Genomic DNA, 17779 nt, shown 5'->3' with positions numbered 1-17779 from the left:
CAAGATGGCGGTAACCAAGTGCTCTAAAGGTTGTTAGTCACTGGAAAGGCAAAGGAAATGTTCTTCGCTTGGCTGTGAAGACACAATAGGAAACAATGGATGAAAACTGTGAGGGGACAGATTTTGACTTGATGTAAGGGACAATGTCCTGATGATTAGAGAGGAATGGGCTATGTCCCTTCAATGGAGTCCTCCAAGTAAAAACTCAGGTACCCCAGTCGGATATGTTCTGTGGAATTCTTGTCCAGGAATGCATTAGAATGGATGCTTCTGAGATCCCTTCCAACTCTAAGATTCTGTGAAGTTGCCAAGAAGTAGATTGAGGCTCAATGTTGGGAAACATTTATTGACAGCTTTCAAAACTGGACTGAGCTCCCTTGTGTATCAGGAAGCAACCCAACATACACAGGGGGGTCTGCTACCACAGGTTCTTAGATCTACATTCATAAAAGGAAAGGCAACTTTAATCAAGTACATGTATCATTCCTTTAGCCAAGTACATATATCGTTCACCTAGTTAAGGGGAGTCAGCACCCTGAACTTCAAAGAAAATACACAGAAATCAAAGATCAACAGACATGACGTCTTATGCCTAACCATCAACAGACAGGTCCAACTATCTGATGAAAGTTATCAGAGAGGGAAGCACTGACATCTGGGGCTGACATCTGGGTTTTCCAAGTTTGGGGTGGGGTGGGGGGGTAGGGATGGGGGGGGTGGAGGGGGTGCTCCTTAGCTGCTTCCTAGAGTCCTCCTCTGGCCAAACAAACACTTCCAGTAAGCCCCAAAGTAAAACCTCAACTCAGAGTATTTATACCTTTTTTAGAACCAGAGGGCATAACCCTCTGACCCAGAGACCCTCCTGCAAAACAACTCCACTAATCAAGCTTCCCTCAATGGGTAAGTCCATAAATGAGTGGGGAAGATCTTCTTTAATCACATGATTCAATCAGAGGCACTTTTTGTAAAACAAAAACAGCAAAAGATTCTAATTTGTCATCACACCTTGTGAGGTTTGCCCCCTGTCCTCTTTCTGCAGGACTCTCACCAGAGACTGGAGTCCCTTTGAGGGACTCATCAGATCAAAGACTTACCATTGAAAACAGAAACCCTATGGTCCAAATTCTTCATTTTACAGATGAGGAAACTGAGGCCTGGAAACTGAGACCCAGGAAGTGACTCCTCCAAGGTCTCACAACACTCAAGAACTCAAGTCTTCCTGACTTTAGTTCTAGCACTTTATCCATTCATTACAACAGGATGCCTCTCTTATAGGGATAATTCCTATTCAGAAAATCACCTGGTAATGGGTGACCCATAAATTCCCTTCTTACTATGAGGTTGGGGATTACTGGATTCATCAGTATGTCCTAGTTCACTCTCAAAGGAAGAGCCCCTAGAGTACCATCTGGTAGGGTCTTTGATCCTGACCCTTTCATCTTGGTACTAAGCCCTGATTGTCCAAATCCTGCATTTTAGAGGATTGTGTCTGTGCCCAAAGAGGAGGAAAAAGCAAGTTAAATCAGGTTTTGCATAATCTAAGGATTTGGGTGCTTTGCCACCATGTTTCCCAGAGCTAGAGGCTCCCAAGCTCAGTCTCATTCGGTTTTATCAAAAAGCTCAGTGCCCTCTGGTAGATGAAAACCACAGATCTATTATTCTGTTGGCTTTCCCGTTCTGCACCTCTTTTGATGGAAAGCCTAGAGAAGATTCCTTTCCTCATTTTCAGAGATGCAGTCTTCCCTCTTCCCCCAGTGTGTGACCCACTTAAATGCTCAAATGTCCCTGACCTTGAATCCAAAGGAGGGTTTCAGGGGGCTCAGGAAATTATCAGCAAGAAATGTATCTGAGAAGAGAATTGTTCTGCCTTGGGCTCACACTGAATTCCATTTTGACACTCTGAGATTTTTCTTGGTTTCCCTTCTAATTCAAACTATCTTTTCTAAGCTCCACACAGTAAGTATACTTGGACATTTCCAGATCTCAGTGAACTCATGAGATGGCATTTGAGCACAGCACACCTGACCTTTTATTCTGTGGGAATAACCCTGGGCCCAATGACGAGGGAACAGTGATGAGAGAGCAAAATTCTAGCCGCTGAATGTCAAGCCCCAGGGATAGAGTAATGAGGAAAGGCACAATGGTGTTGGTAAACGGGTGCCCTGTCTGGTGCAACACCAGAGGGAGAATATCCTTCTTTTCATTTCTAGCTAAATACAGATTTCAAATATTATGTCCTCTCAGCTTCAGTTGCTGCAGCTATAAAATCAGAGGTGGTCTAGGCTAGAGCTGGAAGGGGCCTCAGAGACCAACTCAGCCATTTTACAGATGAAGAAACTGAGGCAACACAGGCACTAAATGCCAGAAGCGGGATTTGAACCCAAGTCAATAGACTCTACCATCCTCTTCCTAAAGTCTTCTCTAGGCATATCATCTTTTTGTCCCATTTTGGCTTTATGGATTCAACTGTTCCACACCTTTTGTACTAATAAGCTTTGGTCCAATCCACTGGGCAGGTGGAGAGTAAGGCCTTTGGGGCTGCCAGACACAAAGACGTTGGGGTCTTTCCAGGGAGTTAGCCGTGTTAAAGACAACAACAACGAAGCACTATGGTAATCATATTGAAAAGTGTATTTTTAAAAATATTTTCAAATGGAAAATATTAATTATTCTTCAGTTTCACTTATAAGCTGGTTTTAACATTTTAATGAATATTTAAAACTTGAAATTTATCAGTGTTATTAATACTTCCCTGGTTTTGTTTTTAGGACATAACCATGTTAAAAGTTACAAAAGAAAACTGGATTTATAATGTACAAACAGAGCAACCATTGTAAGTTGAATGAAACTAACAAATATACAAAGAAGGAATTTCAGAAAAGGTCACAATCATGAAATGAAATAATATCATAACAAAATAATGTTTTTTCCTAATAACACAAAATAATGATCTTACATATCCACCATGACAGTACAGCAACAGAAAGAGAAAGGAAAATGTAGTATCTTTGAAAAATTACTTCATTATGCTCTAATCATAAAATGGCTGATGCATTTATCCAGTTATTTATCCCCAAATGATGGTTGATGTACGTATCTTTCTGCTTTCATTACTGTCACTTTCCCTCTACTAGTGCAGATCACCACCCTTCTGAACCTCTGGGATTCTATCCATGGCCTCCCACAAGTCATTCATAGAGGATACAGCCCCAACACATGAAGCCTTCCTCAAAATCTCATATTTCTGAGTGCTCCATTGAGGCTACCCATCTGTCATCCCATCCTTTTGTCAATCATCTGTGTCATGGATCAAGTCCTTTACATCATTCCTTGCATCCAAGTCATCTTTGGTCAAGTGCTACAACCCCCACCATGCCTCTCTGCCCTGTGGATCGCCTACCATGTGGATTCTTCCAAGCTGTGGCATGCTCTGATTTACTGCTGCACAGCAGTGCTGGGAAAATAGGGAAGCTAAAACAATAAACTCCAGCATGAAGGAAAGTCTTGGAATCACTGGAAACATTGCACATTTTCCCAAATGCAATTCTTTTCTTCCTGTTCTATTCTGGACTGCCCACCTAACTAGATATTTTAATCTCAGCATCCCTTAAGCAAAATCCACAGGGACTGAGCTTGAATTGGGTCAGAGTTCTTAGTCCTTCCTAAAAAGATGCCAACCAAGTTGGCCAGAGTGTGAATATTATACCAGAAGTAAGCAGAAAGAGCCCAAGGTCATCCCTTAGGAAAGGCTGCTCAAGTAGTCCAGCTGATTCTGGCTCAAGAGTCTGCTACCCTAGGAATCCTCCAACAAGGATAGGACAGGATTGTTGAATATACAGATCTCAACAGGTAGCATTTGCCCATTCTTGGGCTTAACCTGACCAAGCCAAGCATGGACATGATCTGCAGCATGTGGAAGGTTTGCACCCTGGACCCTGGGGATGTCAGGCATATGCTGTTTGAGACATGGTCCCTGATTCCCCAAACTGTTAACTCTAAACACTAACCCCAAAGCAGTGCAGCAGCAGCTGTTCGATCTTGGAGAAATCTTTAGGAAAGACACCAATCTAAAGCCATCCCAGTGACATAATCCAAAGAAAGGCTTTGTTAAAATGGGGCAAGTATAAGAATGATGAATTCATGCTTTGTTCAGAAAGACCATTAAATAATAATTTACATTAAATTAATAGCTGAAGTAACATATTTCTACGTAAATTTTAAAGCTTAAAATGCTGTAATGCTTAAGAAATGATCATAGATCTAGAGCTGGAATGAAAATTCAGATGCCAGTTAGTTCAACCCTCCCATTTTACATAGGAGGAAACTGAGGCAAAGGGAGGTTCAGTGACTTGACCAAGGTCATATGGGCAGTATCAGAGGCAGGTCTGGAGAATGCAGACTCTCTAACTCTAGGGTCTGTGTTCTTCCCCTAAGCCTTTCTGCTAAAGAAAGGCAGGGTGGTCTAGGAGGTAGAGAGCTGGGCTTGGAGCCAGGAAGATGTGGATTCAAACCCTGCCTCTGACATACCCTGGCTATAGATGACCTGGGACAGGCCTCAGGGCTCTCAGTAACTCTAGAATTAAGTCTGTTAAATTCAGAGAAGGTGCCAACCTGACTTAGTGGAGGGAGTTCTCTTATTTTGGAGTTACCTTTACCAAGAAATCACAGATTGAGTTTCAATTACTATCATTTAAAAATACATCTTGTGAGGGCAACTAGGTGGCACAGTGGATAGAGCACCAGCTCTGGAGTTAGGACCTGAGTTCAAATCTGGCCTTGGACACTAGACCCTGGGCAAGTCACTTAACCCCAATTGCCTCCAAAAGCCAAATTAAATAACAACAACCAAAAAACCCCCAAACAACTGCATCTTGTCCCAAAGGTAATTTACAATGGGCATTTTCCAAAATGTAGCTCCAAGAATGTCATTCTGCTGCTTTAGAGAAATTATTTCTGGTTACTTAGGATTCATTTAACTAACACGCAGGCAAGAAATGAGAGTTTCAAGGCAATACATTTATTGTACAATGTGTATGTGCAGAGTGGTTGATCAGAAAAGCCGAGCGCTTTCCCTTTAAAAAAAAAAAGGTTACTGTTACTATTGTGGAAAATCCACAAGAAATTAGTAGAGATCTTGAGGACACAGGAAGTAAAAATCCCATAGAATTGATCCTGGGGAGTCTTACGTGGGTTCAGGCTGTGGGGACACATCCGTCCAAAGCAGAATTGACCCCCTTCTCACTCATTCCTTCAGATTTCAGAAAGGAAGGCTGGTTCTTGACTTTGAAATGAGGGTGAAATTCCTGGTGGGTTGAGCCTTTGGAAAACTGTAGAGCTAGTGTGGGGGAGGGCAGACTTGGGGAGCAGAGTTCCCCACGGCTTGCTTTGTTGATCAGAGGACAAGCACTTTGGGGTCACTTCCTTTCCTGAAGTCCATGCGGATGTTTTCGGGCTACTTGTCCACAAGTAGGTCTGGTCGTTTGTGAACAGAAATCCTGGGTCCCGGCAAGGCCAGGGATATTCCTAGCAGTGTAAGCATGCGTTTATATAGACCCGTGTGCTGGGGCCACCTCCACTGGCCAGAAGCCAGAGGGGTGCGCCCTTGAGGTCCCCAAGAGCTGCCTCGCAGCTGACTTGAGCACACACAACCTTTGCCACCTCCGCCCTCAGGCCACCAGAGCTAGCAAGTGTGGATGGTCACACATGCAGTATAGGGGAAGGGGAGGCCTGAAAGACAGCAGAAGGGTTAGGCGAGAACTTTCTCCTTCCTTCTGGGACCTGCAAAACAAAGCAGCTAGGTGTCACAACCGGCACACAGTAGGCACTTTAGGAGGTGCTTGCTAACTGGCTGGCTGACTAGGGCAAGTGCTCGGGGTCTTTCCCCACCAGGTTCAGCAGGTTTTGAGGCTGGGGGTGCACCTGGTGGTGGTGATGGGGTGTCACCGAAGTGTCCAACCTTGTCCTGCTCTCAATTTCATGGGCTTTCCCCTTGGGGGGATGCCAGTTCTGATGCACTCTACACTGAGGCTGGACTGGGAATGGGGTGGATGCTCTGATAGCCAGCAGGTCACTGAGTCAGGGGTAGGGGAGTGGATGGGCCTGGGGAGCCCAGTCCAGGGGCCACTTACCTTGAAGTCAGCCCGGTAGCTGCTCTCCCTCACAGTGTAGTCAGTGACGATGATAGAGGTCTGTTTGGTCTTTACGGGTCTTGAAGGCTTGGTGCCAGGCCAGGGCCGGTACTCCTGTCTAAGGTACAGAGCAGAATCAGGATCTTAGCATGGAGAACCATGCATCTACAGATCCTCTCTCCCACTGGATAATATCTCTATACAGTATGGCCTGCAGAAGGGAATGGGGGCAGCCTGGTGGAGCCTGGGGTCAGGAAGTCATGAGTTCAAATCCTGCCTCAGGCTCTTGCTAGCTGTGTGACCTTGAGTGAGTCACTTCACCTGTTTGACTCAGCTTCCTCATCTGTATTATCATACAGATGAGGATGATAATAGCACCTATTTCCCAGGGTTGTTGTGAGGATAAACATGAGGAAATGTTTGTACATAGGAAGTATTACATATTAGCTATTATTATTGTTGTTAATAATATTCAACCTCCAAGGACCCTTCCCTTCTAGATCTAAGATCCTATTATTTTATATATCTACCGACCTCTGGATACATCCTCTTAACGGCTGGTGAACATACAGTTTCAAGGTTTGCAAAGCACTTTGCACACCTTATTTCATTTGCTCCTCAAAACAACCCTGGGAGCTAGGTGTTATTATCATCCCTGTTTTACAGATGAGGAAACTGAGTTTCAGGGAGCTTCAATAACTCAAGGTTAAAAGGTCATGATTATCGAAGGCAGAATTGGAACCCAAACCTTCCCAAATACAAATCAGATGTGCTATTATGGTATTCTGCAGGGGGAAGAAAGCCAGGTGAGTTCACCTGCCTCACCGGGCTCCAGGCCTCCTTGCTCCCCATGGGAACCATGTGTTTTTCCTCTTGGAAAGTGGCTGTGTCCTTGAGGCCAGACACCAGGATGTACAGAAAATGTCTGAGGCCATGTAGTAAAGTGAACCTTCTCTCCCGGAGCTAGGGAGGGCACAGGCTCCAGTCCCCTGAGCTGTCAAGGTCTTGTTACATGATCCCTCCCTACCCTGGGTTTGGTTCTGCCTCCTCTTCCTTTTGCTTCAGTGTGTGTGTGTGTGTGTGTGTGTGTGTGTGTGTGTGTGTGTGTGTGTGTGTGTGTGTGTGTGTGTGTATGTGTGTGTGTGTGTGTGTGTGTGTGTGTGTGTGTGTGTGTGTGTGTGTGCATGCGCACATGAAATGCTGTCCTGAGCAGTTTAGGGCAGAAGCCTGGTGGTTTCAGGGCAGTTTGTGCCTAAATCGGCAAAACATTCCGACTGTCCAAGGTCTTCCAAGTTCACTGTTCCTCCTTCTGCTAGCAGATAAGCCAGAGCCCAGCTGCTCTGAGCACCATTTAGCCCAACTGGGCCAGGCCAGAGTAGGCCATCTCCCAGTCCTCAAACAGCCTCTGATTCCCCTGAAGCCCTAGAACTAGCCACGGTGGCCCAGGATTCCCCTGCTCTTGGGATTTACAAAGATGGTGAGCAAAAATAGTGATGGCCAAGTCACATGAATTAGCTTAAAAGCTTATAGCAGTGCAGCAAAAGCATCCCATCATACCCTCTTTGGAGCCCATCTTTAATACCTTCTGATGTCCTTGATTCATCCATCAAACATTTACTGAGAGTCACCCTGAAGAGAGCCTGTGGCCTAGCTATCCTAAGGGATATCCCTTCCCTCCATGTCAAAGAACTCACAGCCTCAAGGGAGGTAACAATTACCCAAATAACTACTTGTTGAGGCAGGCTTTGCTAAGTACCAGGATAGCTGAACCAATATATCCCAGGATTACTGAGGAGAGAGAGAACTTGGTGATGGTCCTCCTCCCCAAAGCCAGTCCCTCTATATGTCCGGCAGATTGCCCCCATGAGCGTCCCCGTCTCTCTTCCCTATCTACACATCCTTTCTTTGCTCCCTACAAATACACAGCCTCCTTTGTCCTCACTAGATTTGACCTTTCCATCCCCTCAAGTGGCCATCCCATATCTCTCCTCCCTTGCCTGGGTGGTGGTAACAGGTAGGGGTGTGTCTATGCTCATCACCTCGACCTTCTCTCTACTTGTGCCCTTCTCGGCCCTTTGCAATCTGGCTTTGCTTCTGGCCTCATCACTCACCTGCAACTGCTCTCAGTCTCTAATTTGTCATAGCCCTCACCTTCCTTGACTTCTCTGACACTACCGACCATTCATTCTCTCCTCCTGGGCATTTTCTCTTCTCTCAGGTCTCCTCCTATCTGGCTGACTGCTCATTTCCAGTCTACTTTGCTGGATCATCTACTAGGTGCCTCCTAATAATCATACTCCGTGATTATAATAATGAGGCTTGCGATGTGCTTTGCATAAATTATCTTAAATTTTTTTTGTTATATGAGATAGCTCTCTGGGAGGGGAAAATTTTGGTAATGTAAAAAGCAAAAGACATCAGTAAAAATGTATTTTTTTTAATTTAAAGCTAATTAATGTCAATTGATTAGATGATATTAGGTCATTAATGACTGATGATTGATACTGGGGAACACATTAGAAGAATAAGGATTTGAGCTGACAGCAAAAAGAACCCCAGACTCCCTCAGGGGCACTCCTAGAGCCTGAGAGGAAGACATTAGGCAGCTGTACTCTGGGGACCCAAGCAGTTGGTGCATGTTTGGGCCAGGAGAGTAAATCCAGAGTACTGCTACAGGAAAGTCATATATGGTGACTTTAGCAGTCCAGCTGAAAAAAACCACTGCAAAAGAGAGTGAACCCTCTGTAATGAGAATGAATAAGCCTGGCCCCCAAAGAAGAAGCAGGAAAATGTGCCTTCCTCCCTTCTTTGCAGAGGTGAGGGACTATGGGGCTGAAACTTTGGACACACTCTCAGACCTGCTTGATGTACTGCTTAGTTTCGCCAAAGTAATTTTTTCCTTGTTAATTCTTCGTGGCAAAGGATGGCTCTCATAGGAGCGTGGGCAGGAACATATTTAGAAACAAAATCAATGTTTAAAACAGAAGGTGTTTTTAAAGGGAAAGAAAAATCAACAAAACCAAATTTTAAAAGCCCTTGAAGTTTGAATAACCCAGGAACTCCGAGTGTAGTTCTGCTTCGGGCGAGCTGGGCTGGGCATAAAACTTGATTTCCTGGCCCTAGATGAAGGCCCATTAGAGGCAATGGGTGGAAACTCCAAGGAGATCTATTTCAGCTCACAGCATTTAGGAAGCATTGGTCTCAAAGGAACACCTGGGTTTACGTCCTGCCTCCAACATATCCAAACTGTATGACCCTGGATAAGTCACTTAGCCTTCTTTCTAAGGCTATCGGTGGCAGAGAAGGTGCCAACCTTCATTGATAAAGGCAGTTTTCTCACCGAGTGATGTTCCCCATAACAGTGAAATCATGTCTGGTGCCTATCCCACTATGTACCAAGATCTAGGGATAAAGAGAAACTATGACAGCCCCTGCTCTCAAGGGAACAATATGTAATGGAGGGCTTGGCTGTAGGACCAAAGCCAGAAAGACCAGATACTTCATGGGAGTGTCTGCCCCAAAGCATGGGGAGCCTGCAGGGTATTGGCCCATCAGCACTGGGTAAGCCTAGGGGTAGAAGTGGTACAAAGATTCTGGATTCCTCCCAGGAGTGGTGATTGTGAGGGGGGTTGCCACAGAGGGGTCAGTGTCCAATAAGAGGAAGGAGGCATTGGCAGAAAGGGTAGGTGCATCTGGGGGTCTGGGGTTAGGGGAGGGAGAAAGCTCCCTGTTTGGTACCAGCTCCAGCTGGGGTCCTCCTGGTGGGTTTCAAACCTCCCTTGCTCCCTGGCACTCCATGTGCTCTGAGGGGATGAAGGAAAACTTAATACTTCAATCTCTCTTAAAGCAGAATGAGCTGCCCCAGGAAGCAGCATGGGGTCCATAGGAGGTGAATTTTAACGGGAAGTTGGGCCATGTTCCCTTGGGATTTTAGGGGGCTAGATGGAACTGTTCAGTTGACTACTTAAAATGTGGGTTTGTAGAAATCTGGGCTGGAGATGGAGACTGAGGAATCCTCCACAGAGGTAAAAAGGAAGTCAGCCAAGTGTCTGAGCTCCCAAAGGGAGACAGTGAAGAGGGTAGAGGATGGTCTCAGGACTGAATCCTGGAGGATACTTTCATTCCTTCAGGAGACAGAGAAGGAGCACAGATGCAGTGCTTTCTAAAGTCAATGGACTTGGTAGTGGGGGGTCCCTGGTAACTTCTGAGTGTGGCTGCAAGGTGGAAGGCAGATTTTGAATTGGCTAGAAAGCAGGTGAGCAGGAGGCAGGTTAGAGCAGGGGAGCAGGGAAAATCTATTATTTGGGAGGCAGCAGGGTCAAGGAGGGCTTTTTTAGGGTCAGGAAGACAAGCAGTTTGTAGATAGAGGAGGAGGAGACCCTGAAACCCTGGGACAGAGAGGGGCTGATTAGTCCAAGACCTGGGGGAGTGTAGAAGGCCACTGGTACATAGAGAGAGCTCAACCTTGGCAAAGATGGAGGCTGCCTCCTCCTACAACCCAGGCTGTGCAGGCATGGCCAGTGGAGGCAGGAGGGCACAATGGCCATTGTACTGGAGCCATGCTAGGTAACTGGCTGACCATGGGTAAGTCTCTCAACATCTCTGGGCCTTAAGGAAGCTGGGTGGGGTTGATGGCACCTGGGGTCCTCCCTAGCTGTAAGTTTATGATCCTTTTGAGTCATTGATGTGAAACATGCCACAAATGTCTGATTTTCATCTATTTCAATCAATCAATGCACATTCTAAAGGCCAACTATGTGCTAGGTACTGTGTTATACTGTGGGTTGTCTATGAAATTACAAGCACTTTGAAGGCAGGGTCTCACCATGCATAAGCAGTGTACAGGTGGGACAGCCATGCAGGAGTTGCTATCTGCATCATTGGAAGGACCTCCAAATCGAGATCACAGGACATCCATGATTGGAAGGCAAGGGCTGTCTTTTATTTAAACTCTGTAATTCCAAGAAGCCAGCACAGGGCTTTGTACAAATGGGGTCTTGATAAATACTACTATTGCTAATTAGGAACAGCTAGGTGTCACCTAGTACTAGGCCTGGAGTCAGGGAGACATCTTCCTGAGTTAAAATCTGGCCTCAGACACTTACTAAATGTGTGACCCTGGGCAAGTCATTTAACCCTGTTTGCCTCAGTTTTCTCATCTGTCAAATGAGTTGGAGAAGGAAATGGCTAACCACTCCAATATCTCTGCCAAGAAAACCCCAAATAGGGTCACAAAAAGTTGGAGAGGACTGAAAAATTGCTGATTAACAACCACAACCACAATGATATTTGCTGAATTAAATTGTACCTGATGGGGAATGCAGGTTGCTGAGCCATTTCCTAAATAAAGATAAGCATAGAGACAAATGTCCTCTCCTTACCTCCCAGAAAATTTGGGGGTTATAGTCTAGTCTCTCTCCATGGTACTGACCACTAGCCCCAAGATGCTGTTTTCCCAGATTCACCCAGGATTGAGGACCTCCACTCCCCACCGCCCACCTAACCCTAAGTTATTCTTGTGAATATTCTCACAATTCTATCTCCCACCCCCAGAATGTAATCTGCACACAGGGTAGGTGCTGGGAGTCTCAGGAATGTGTGGAGCAGAAGAGACCCTCACCCTCAAAAGAAGTGAGGATCAGCTCCTGAACAAGGAGCCTGAGGATGAAAGAGGGATTCACACAGATGAGACTGGAATAAATAAAAAGAAGAACAGGCAGGGAGGTAATGCAGCTGGAACATGCCATACTGAATGGGGAGTCAAAGAACCTGAGTTCAAATCCTGCCTTCAACACTCACTGGCTGCAAGGATACCATGAGGGTGGAAGTCATTTCCTTTTTCTTTTCCTCCAGTGTCTGACATACATAGATCATTAATGAATGGTTTTTGAATGAATAAGTAATCCCAGGTAGTCCCTGGCACACAATAAACCCTTAATAAATGATCTATCTTTGTCAAATCTGGCTTACTCACCTCTATTGCCTTTCTCATTATATAGATAATAAAGTGGAGGTTGGAGAGAGATGGGGGGAGAGAAAGTGACAAAGAAAGAAGGGAAAGAATGAGACAGAGAAAGAGACTCAGAGAGGAGGAGGGAGAGAGGAGAGAGGAGAGAGAAGGGAAATAGACACAGATAGACATTGAAAGAAGGGAGGAAGGAGGGAGAGAGAGGAGAGAGAAGAAGGAGGGGGAGAGAAGGAAAAGGAAGAGGAGAAAGGAAAGAAAGAAGGAAGAAGAGAGAAAATATGTGACTTGCTCAGGGTCACCTGGCTAGTTGGTATCAGAGGACCTGGGTACTAGGCCTGGCTTTTTTTTTTTTTTTTTTTTTTACTAAGCCTGCCCTGTGTCTGATGGGCTCCTCTTGCCTGCCTCTCAAGAAATTGGTGTGCTTCTCAAATCTGCAGAAACCATGAGGCTGCCAACGAGATGCTGGAGGACAATTCTGACACATCTTTTGAATCCAAATTCTAAGATGAAATTTAATCCATAAAGAAAAAAGATCTAGCAGGCCAGAAACTTTTATTTCAAAGTAAAAATGTTTGTGCCACCTGCCTGGGCTGGCTCTTCTCACTCACATTAAGGCATGGATGAGGGCTGGGAGGGGATCTCTGAGGAGAGAACTCCCCTCTGGCAGAATCGATCAGAACCTCGGCAGCGCCGAGGGTCAATTGCCTGTGACTTTCTCTTAAAGAGAATACGTGTCTGAGGTGGGACTTAGGACCAGGTCGTTGGGGCAGTAAGGCCGGTGCTCTATCTGCTACTACATGGATAACAGTTAAATAATAAGCGTTAGTGGAGAACCCTGCACTTAGGCAGAATAAGAGGCAGAATGAGGGTGCGGGGGCATGACAAAAAACAAAAAACAAAAAAAACAACTGGCCTGGAAAAATCTCTGAATTGGTGATTTTTAGGAGAGAGGGGCATCGAGGTGGGGGATGGGCCAGACTTGCGATTTCATTGGTAAGAAAAGTCCCTTCACCAATGCAGACAGGCACCTACAGGGAGAGTTGCCCGGAGGAGAACCGGGAGGTGCCTCTAAACCAGCACCCTTCAGAAGCAGGGCTTGAGCCCAGGACTTGACGCCAAGCAGGGTTCTGCCCACTACTCCGCACTGCCTGGGGGGAGGGGAAGGGTCATGGACTGCTTAGCTCAATATGACTGTGTGGGGCCAGCCAAGAAGCGCTCTCGTCCTAAGCTGCAGTGACCCAACTGGAGGGTGGTGCGGACCTAAGACAATGGTCCGACTGTGTTGGCTGTTGGAGTCAAGCCACATCTGTGCGGACGGTTCTGGGCACCGCTGATTAGGAGGAGCTTTGGGATCCCAGGGCCGGGGGACTGGGGAGACCAGGAAAACCTCGAGGCCACCCCGGTGATTGTCATCGGGCTGGGCTCCCCTAGGACAGGCAGAGGGGTTTGAGTCTTCCTGTTTGGTCTCTGGAGCGAGGATTAGGAACGACAGGGAACAGATTTCAGTAGGAGGTGAGGAGGGACTGACCCAAGCCCAGCAAGCCTTCCCATCTTAAACGGAACTGGCCGCCGGGAAGGAGCTCCCCAGCTCGGGAAGTTCAGTCACGGGCTACGTCTGTCCTGGACACTGAATTGGGTGCGAGGTTGGGCTGGATGCCCCCAGGTCCCTTCCAGCCCAATTTGGGGTGGGGTGGGGATGGGGATGTGTCCGTCAGTCCTTTGCCCTCCCATCCTCCAAGGGGCAATGACATCTCAGAGTGGGAAGCCCGGGAGCCTCTGTCCCGCTCGGATCCCCCCTGTCTCCGCGCCGTCCCCCGTGTACCTGTAGGACGTGGTGACCGGCAGGGGGGCGGCGTCGGCGGGGGCACGGAGCCTCAGGAAGCGGGGGTCCCCGTCGCTGGCCTCGAGCCCATTGCCCCCAGGAAGCACGTAGACGCCGGGAGCTGTCGCGGGTTCCCTGTCTCGCTCCCGGCGGCCCCCCCCAGGGCCGGGGCCGGGCCGGGGCCAAGGCTGCGGGTCCCGGCGCGGGGCGCCGAAGTCCCGCTGGTACTGGGTGAGCGGTGGGCCCGGGGACCCCGGGGGCCCAGCCGGGGGAGGCCCTGGTGGCGGCGGGGGGTCCTCGATGTCCGAGTAACTATGCACGGTCAGTGGCACGGCCACATCCGAGCGGTCCAGCTGGTTCCAGCGGCGCGCCAGGCAGCACACGCGGCTGATGCAGGGCCACGCCATGACCCGCGCGGGGCCGCGGGCTGCCCACCAACCGGGCGTCCCCTCCGTGCGGCCGGCCGGCAGTGCGTCCTCGTCCGGGTCCCTGCCTGCCTCCCTCCCTCCCGGCGCCTGCCTGCAGAGCAGCCCCCGCGCCCCGCCCGCTGCACCCACGGGAGAGCGGGGGAGGGGGTGAAGGGGGAGGGTTGGAGGGGACGGGGGAGGAGGGAGCCGCAGCGCAGAGCGGCCCTGGGTTAGGCCAGCTGGTGCCGGGGGGGGGAGGGTGGGGGCTCCCAGGAGGCCCGGGGGAGGGGCAGGGGCAGCGGGGCTGCGGAAGACATCCAGCCCCGCTCCCCCAGCCTGCCACCAACCCCCCGCCCCTCCCACAGCCCAACAGACCCTGGACAGCTCCCGGAGGGTGCATTCAGTCAACCGGCGTGCGCTTAGAAGTGCCTCCTTACATAAGCTCCAGGCCCGGGGATAGGCAGGCTCTGGGGACATGAATGAATGAATGAAATGAACATTCGTGGACACTTACTGTGTGCCAAGCATCGTGCTAAGCACTGGGGGCTACGAGGAGAAACGAAAGCAGCCCCAACTTTGTGACCGAAGGAAGGAAACTACCTAGGGGAGGGCTCTCTGCAGACAGATGGAGGCGAGGGGGGCCTTAGGGCGCAGGGGCCAGGCGCAGGATAACGCATCTCCTCCAGTGTTATTTCCACTGTTAAAACCACATCCAATTCTGATGCTGAGCCATTTGCCACAAATAAAACTCGAGTGAGATTTCATTTGAAGTCTGTCCTCGAGGAGAACCTCCAGACCTGGACAGAATTCCATCTAGGAAAAGTCTCAAGTTATCTCACCTCTCCCAGCCTCAGTTCCCTCTTCTGTAAAACAAAGGAAGCAATGGCCCGGAATCCCTTTCAAAGTTCTGTCCATAAGCCTGTGACCCAGAGCACCTACCGGGACAGGCCAACCCTTTCTCTTACCACAAATAACTTTCTGCTTTTCAGCTCCGACCCTCCCCACCTACTTCCTGCCTCAAAGCCTGGGGTGGTTCCCTCAGAGCTCCTTTGACTCTTTCCTGGCACATAGTAGGCACTTAACAAATACTGAGGGAATTATACTGGTGAGTCTAAACAAACCCTCATTCCCTGGTCTAAAGGCACCTTGCCCGTTTCTCCTGCCCTTCATTTGAGTAGAGAGTGTACCTGCCAGCCCGTGCCTGGTCGAACTCCAGACAACAATTAATAAGCACTTACTGTGTGCAAACCCGACTAATTGCTTTCAGTTCTGGTAGGATCCTAAATGGGAACAGGGCTGAAGGCATATCCCAGGCTAACCACCCCACCCCACACGGGACCAAGACGCCCCTCCCCCAATTTTCCAACTGGTTCCCCAGGAAGACCACTAGTGAGAGGGGGCCGGGTATTGCGACTTATTAAGACATTTATCCCCCCTTTACTGATCCTAAATCTAGATCTTGGCAGATTTTGCTGTCCTCTGGAGCCATGGAGAACAAGCCTGTATTCAGGGGTCTTCTCCCCAGCTTACTGCATCCGCAGACTGAAGGCCCTGGGGCCTCGTTTTCCTCATCTGCCAAATGGCCTCAGATTCATTAGGGCCTCAGATTGAGCCTCCTAAGATAGAGCATGGGGGGGGGGGGGAGGTTATGGCTTTCTGAACCCCACACCCAACACAACTCTTCTGGATGCAGTCTGGCTCTGCTGACTCATTCTGAGCTTGGAGGCCACTGACACACCCTGATCCTTTTCACACAAATTGTTGTGAAGCCACACCTCCCCCACCTTGTACTTGTGAAGCTGATTTTTAAAAATGCTAGTGTAAACGACGACTACGGACTACGCAATGGAAAAACAAGAAAGAAAGGGAAAAGGAAACTGCTCCCTAAGAATAACTGAGAAAATGCACCTCTCCCCTTTCTTTGCAGAGGTGGGGGGCTATCGGTGTGGAACACAGCATATACACTTAGAATAGGTGGATGCCTTGGTTGGTTTTGGTGAACTGCTGTTCCCTCTCCTTTTTTTTTATTACTACTCTAGGGGCTGGCTCACTGGGGAGGGGGGGAAGATACATTCAGACACCCATCCATTCATCAATTGAGCAGTCATTAAGCACCTACAGTGTGTCAGACACAGTGCTGGGTGCCAGTCCCTGTCCCTAGGGAGCTCACATTTGATGGGGAGATGCTACTTTTATATATGAGCATATACCCAGCTTGGGTGGTGCCCCAAGCCCTGGACCTGCGATCAGGAAGATATAAGTTCAAATGTCACCTCTCACATTTCCTAGCTATATGACCTTGGGAAAGTCACCGAACCTCATCACCTACCTCCCAGTCTGTTTGCCTCAGTTTCCTCATCTGTCAAATGGAGAAGAAAATAGCAAACCACTCCAGTATCTTTACCAAGAAAACCCCTAATGGGGTTGAGTCAGACATGACTAAACAAAGAAAAATTCTGAGGAATGGGAGCAGCTTGAGGTCAGTAAACAGTCGTACCTGAGCTAAGCTTTGAAGGGAACCAGAGAATCTAAGAGGTGGAGGGGAGGAGGGAACAGCTCATGCACAGGCAATAGAGGGAGGAGATGGAGGGTCTAGTATGAGGAACGGGAGGATAGTTTGTCTGGTGAAGAGGAGGAATGGATAAGAAGGCTGTCAGGGTACGCTGGGGCCAAGTTGTGAAGGTCTTTTTGTGCCAGGGGAGTCAGAATTTGACACAAAAGGTAACAGAACAGGTGATATAAATTAACTAATTAAATTAAGGTGACATAAGGTGATATAAAAACGAGATTTCCACCCCCAGCCCCACTCCCCCCAGCAGTATCCATTGGTGATAACAAGGTACAGAGGAGGAAATGGGTGTCCCCTACAGTTACAATAATTAAACTGTAATAAAAACAAAATATATACATAATATACAAAAATATAATAAAGTCTGCATTTGTGCAGTCTTTAAGATTTGTAGAATGCTTCATATCACTCCATGTGGTCCTCACAACAACCCCCAGAGGTGGGTGATGGCAGACAGGAGATCATTTGAGAGGCTATGTGGCAGAGTGAGTGGGGAAGGTCTGGGTTCCAGTCTGTCTCAGGCCTGAGCTGTGGGACCCTGGGCAAGTCATTGCATCTTTCTGAACCTCAGCACTATCTTCTATAAAAAGAGGAAACTGGACTTGATCACTTTGACAGTCCTTATCAGCTTTAAAACTAGAATACTCATCTTATAGATGAGGAAACTGGGGCTAAGAGAACTTAAGTGATTTGTCCAGGAAGGATTCAGACTCGGTTCTTAGGTCTGTCCTTTGGCGCCTAAACTTAGCTGCCAGTGAGAAGGTGGAAAAGTTTGGGAGGTGGAGGTGTAGAGCTGAGAGGTAAGAAAGGGCAGAGGTGTCCTGTCAAGGGGAAAGGTTGAGCCAGAAAAGAGAGATGAGGGAAGGGGCAGGAGAAGAGAGAGAG

At 48.1% G+C, this 17779-nt stretch overlaps 1 protein-coding gene across 1 annotated transcript; it reads right to left on the bottom strand.

The window, feature by feature from the left end:
• Positions 1-4995: 4995 nt before the first annotated feature.
• On the bottom strand, positions 4996-17122 carry MAP6D1 (MAP6 domain containing 1). Its single transcript, XM_072640335.1, has 3 exons — positions 13919-17122; positions 6129-6246; positions 4996-5778 (listed from the first exon to the last, which is right to left on the bottom strand). Exons 1-3 carry the CDS (start codon positions 14800-14802, stop codon positions 5698-5700), a joined length of 1083 nt encoding a protein of 360 aa, XP_072496436.1. The 5' UTR covers positions 14803-17122; the 3' UTR covers positions 4996-5697.
• Positions 17123-17779: the final 657 nt, after the last annotated feature.

The sequence above is a fragment of the Notamacropus eugenii genome, chromosome 2 (assembly GCF_028372415.1).
Source record: "Notamacropus eugenii isolate mMacEug1 chromosome 2, mMacEug1.pri_v2, whole genome shotgun sequence".
Classification (NCBI taxonomy): Eukaryota; Metazoa; Chordata; class Mammalia; order Diprotodontia; family Macropodidae; genus Notamacropus; species Notamacropus eugenii.
This window is presented reverse-complemented; position numbering and strand designations above follow the sequence as displayed.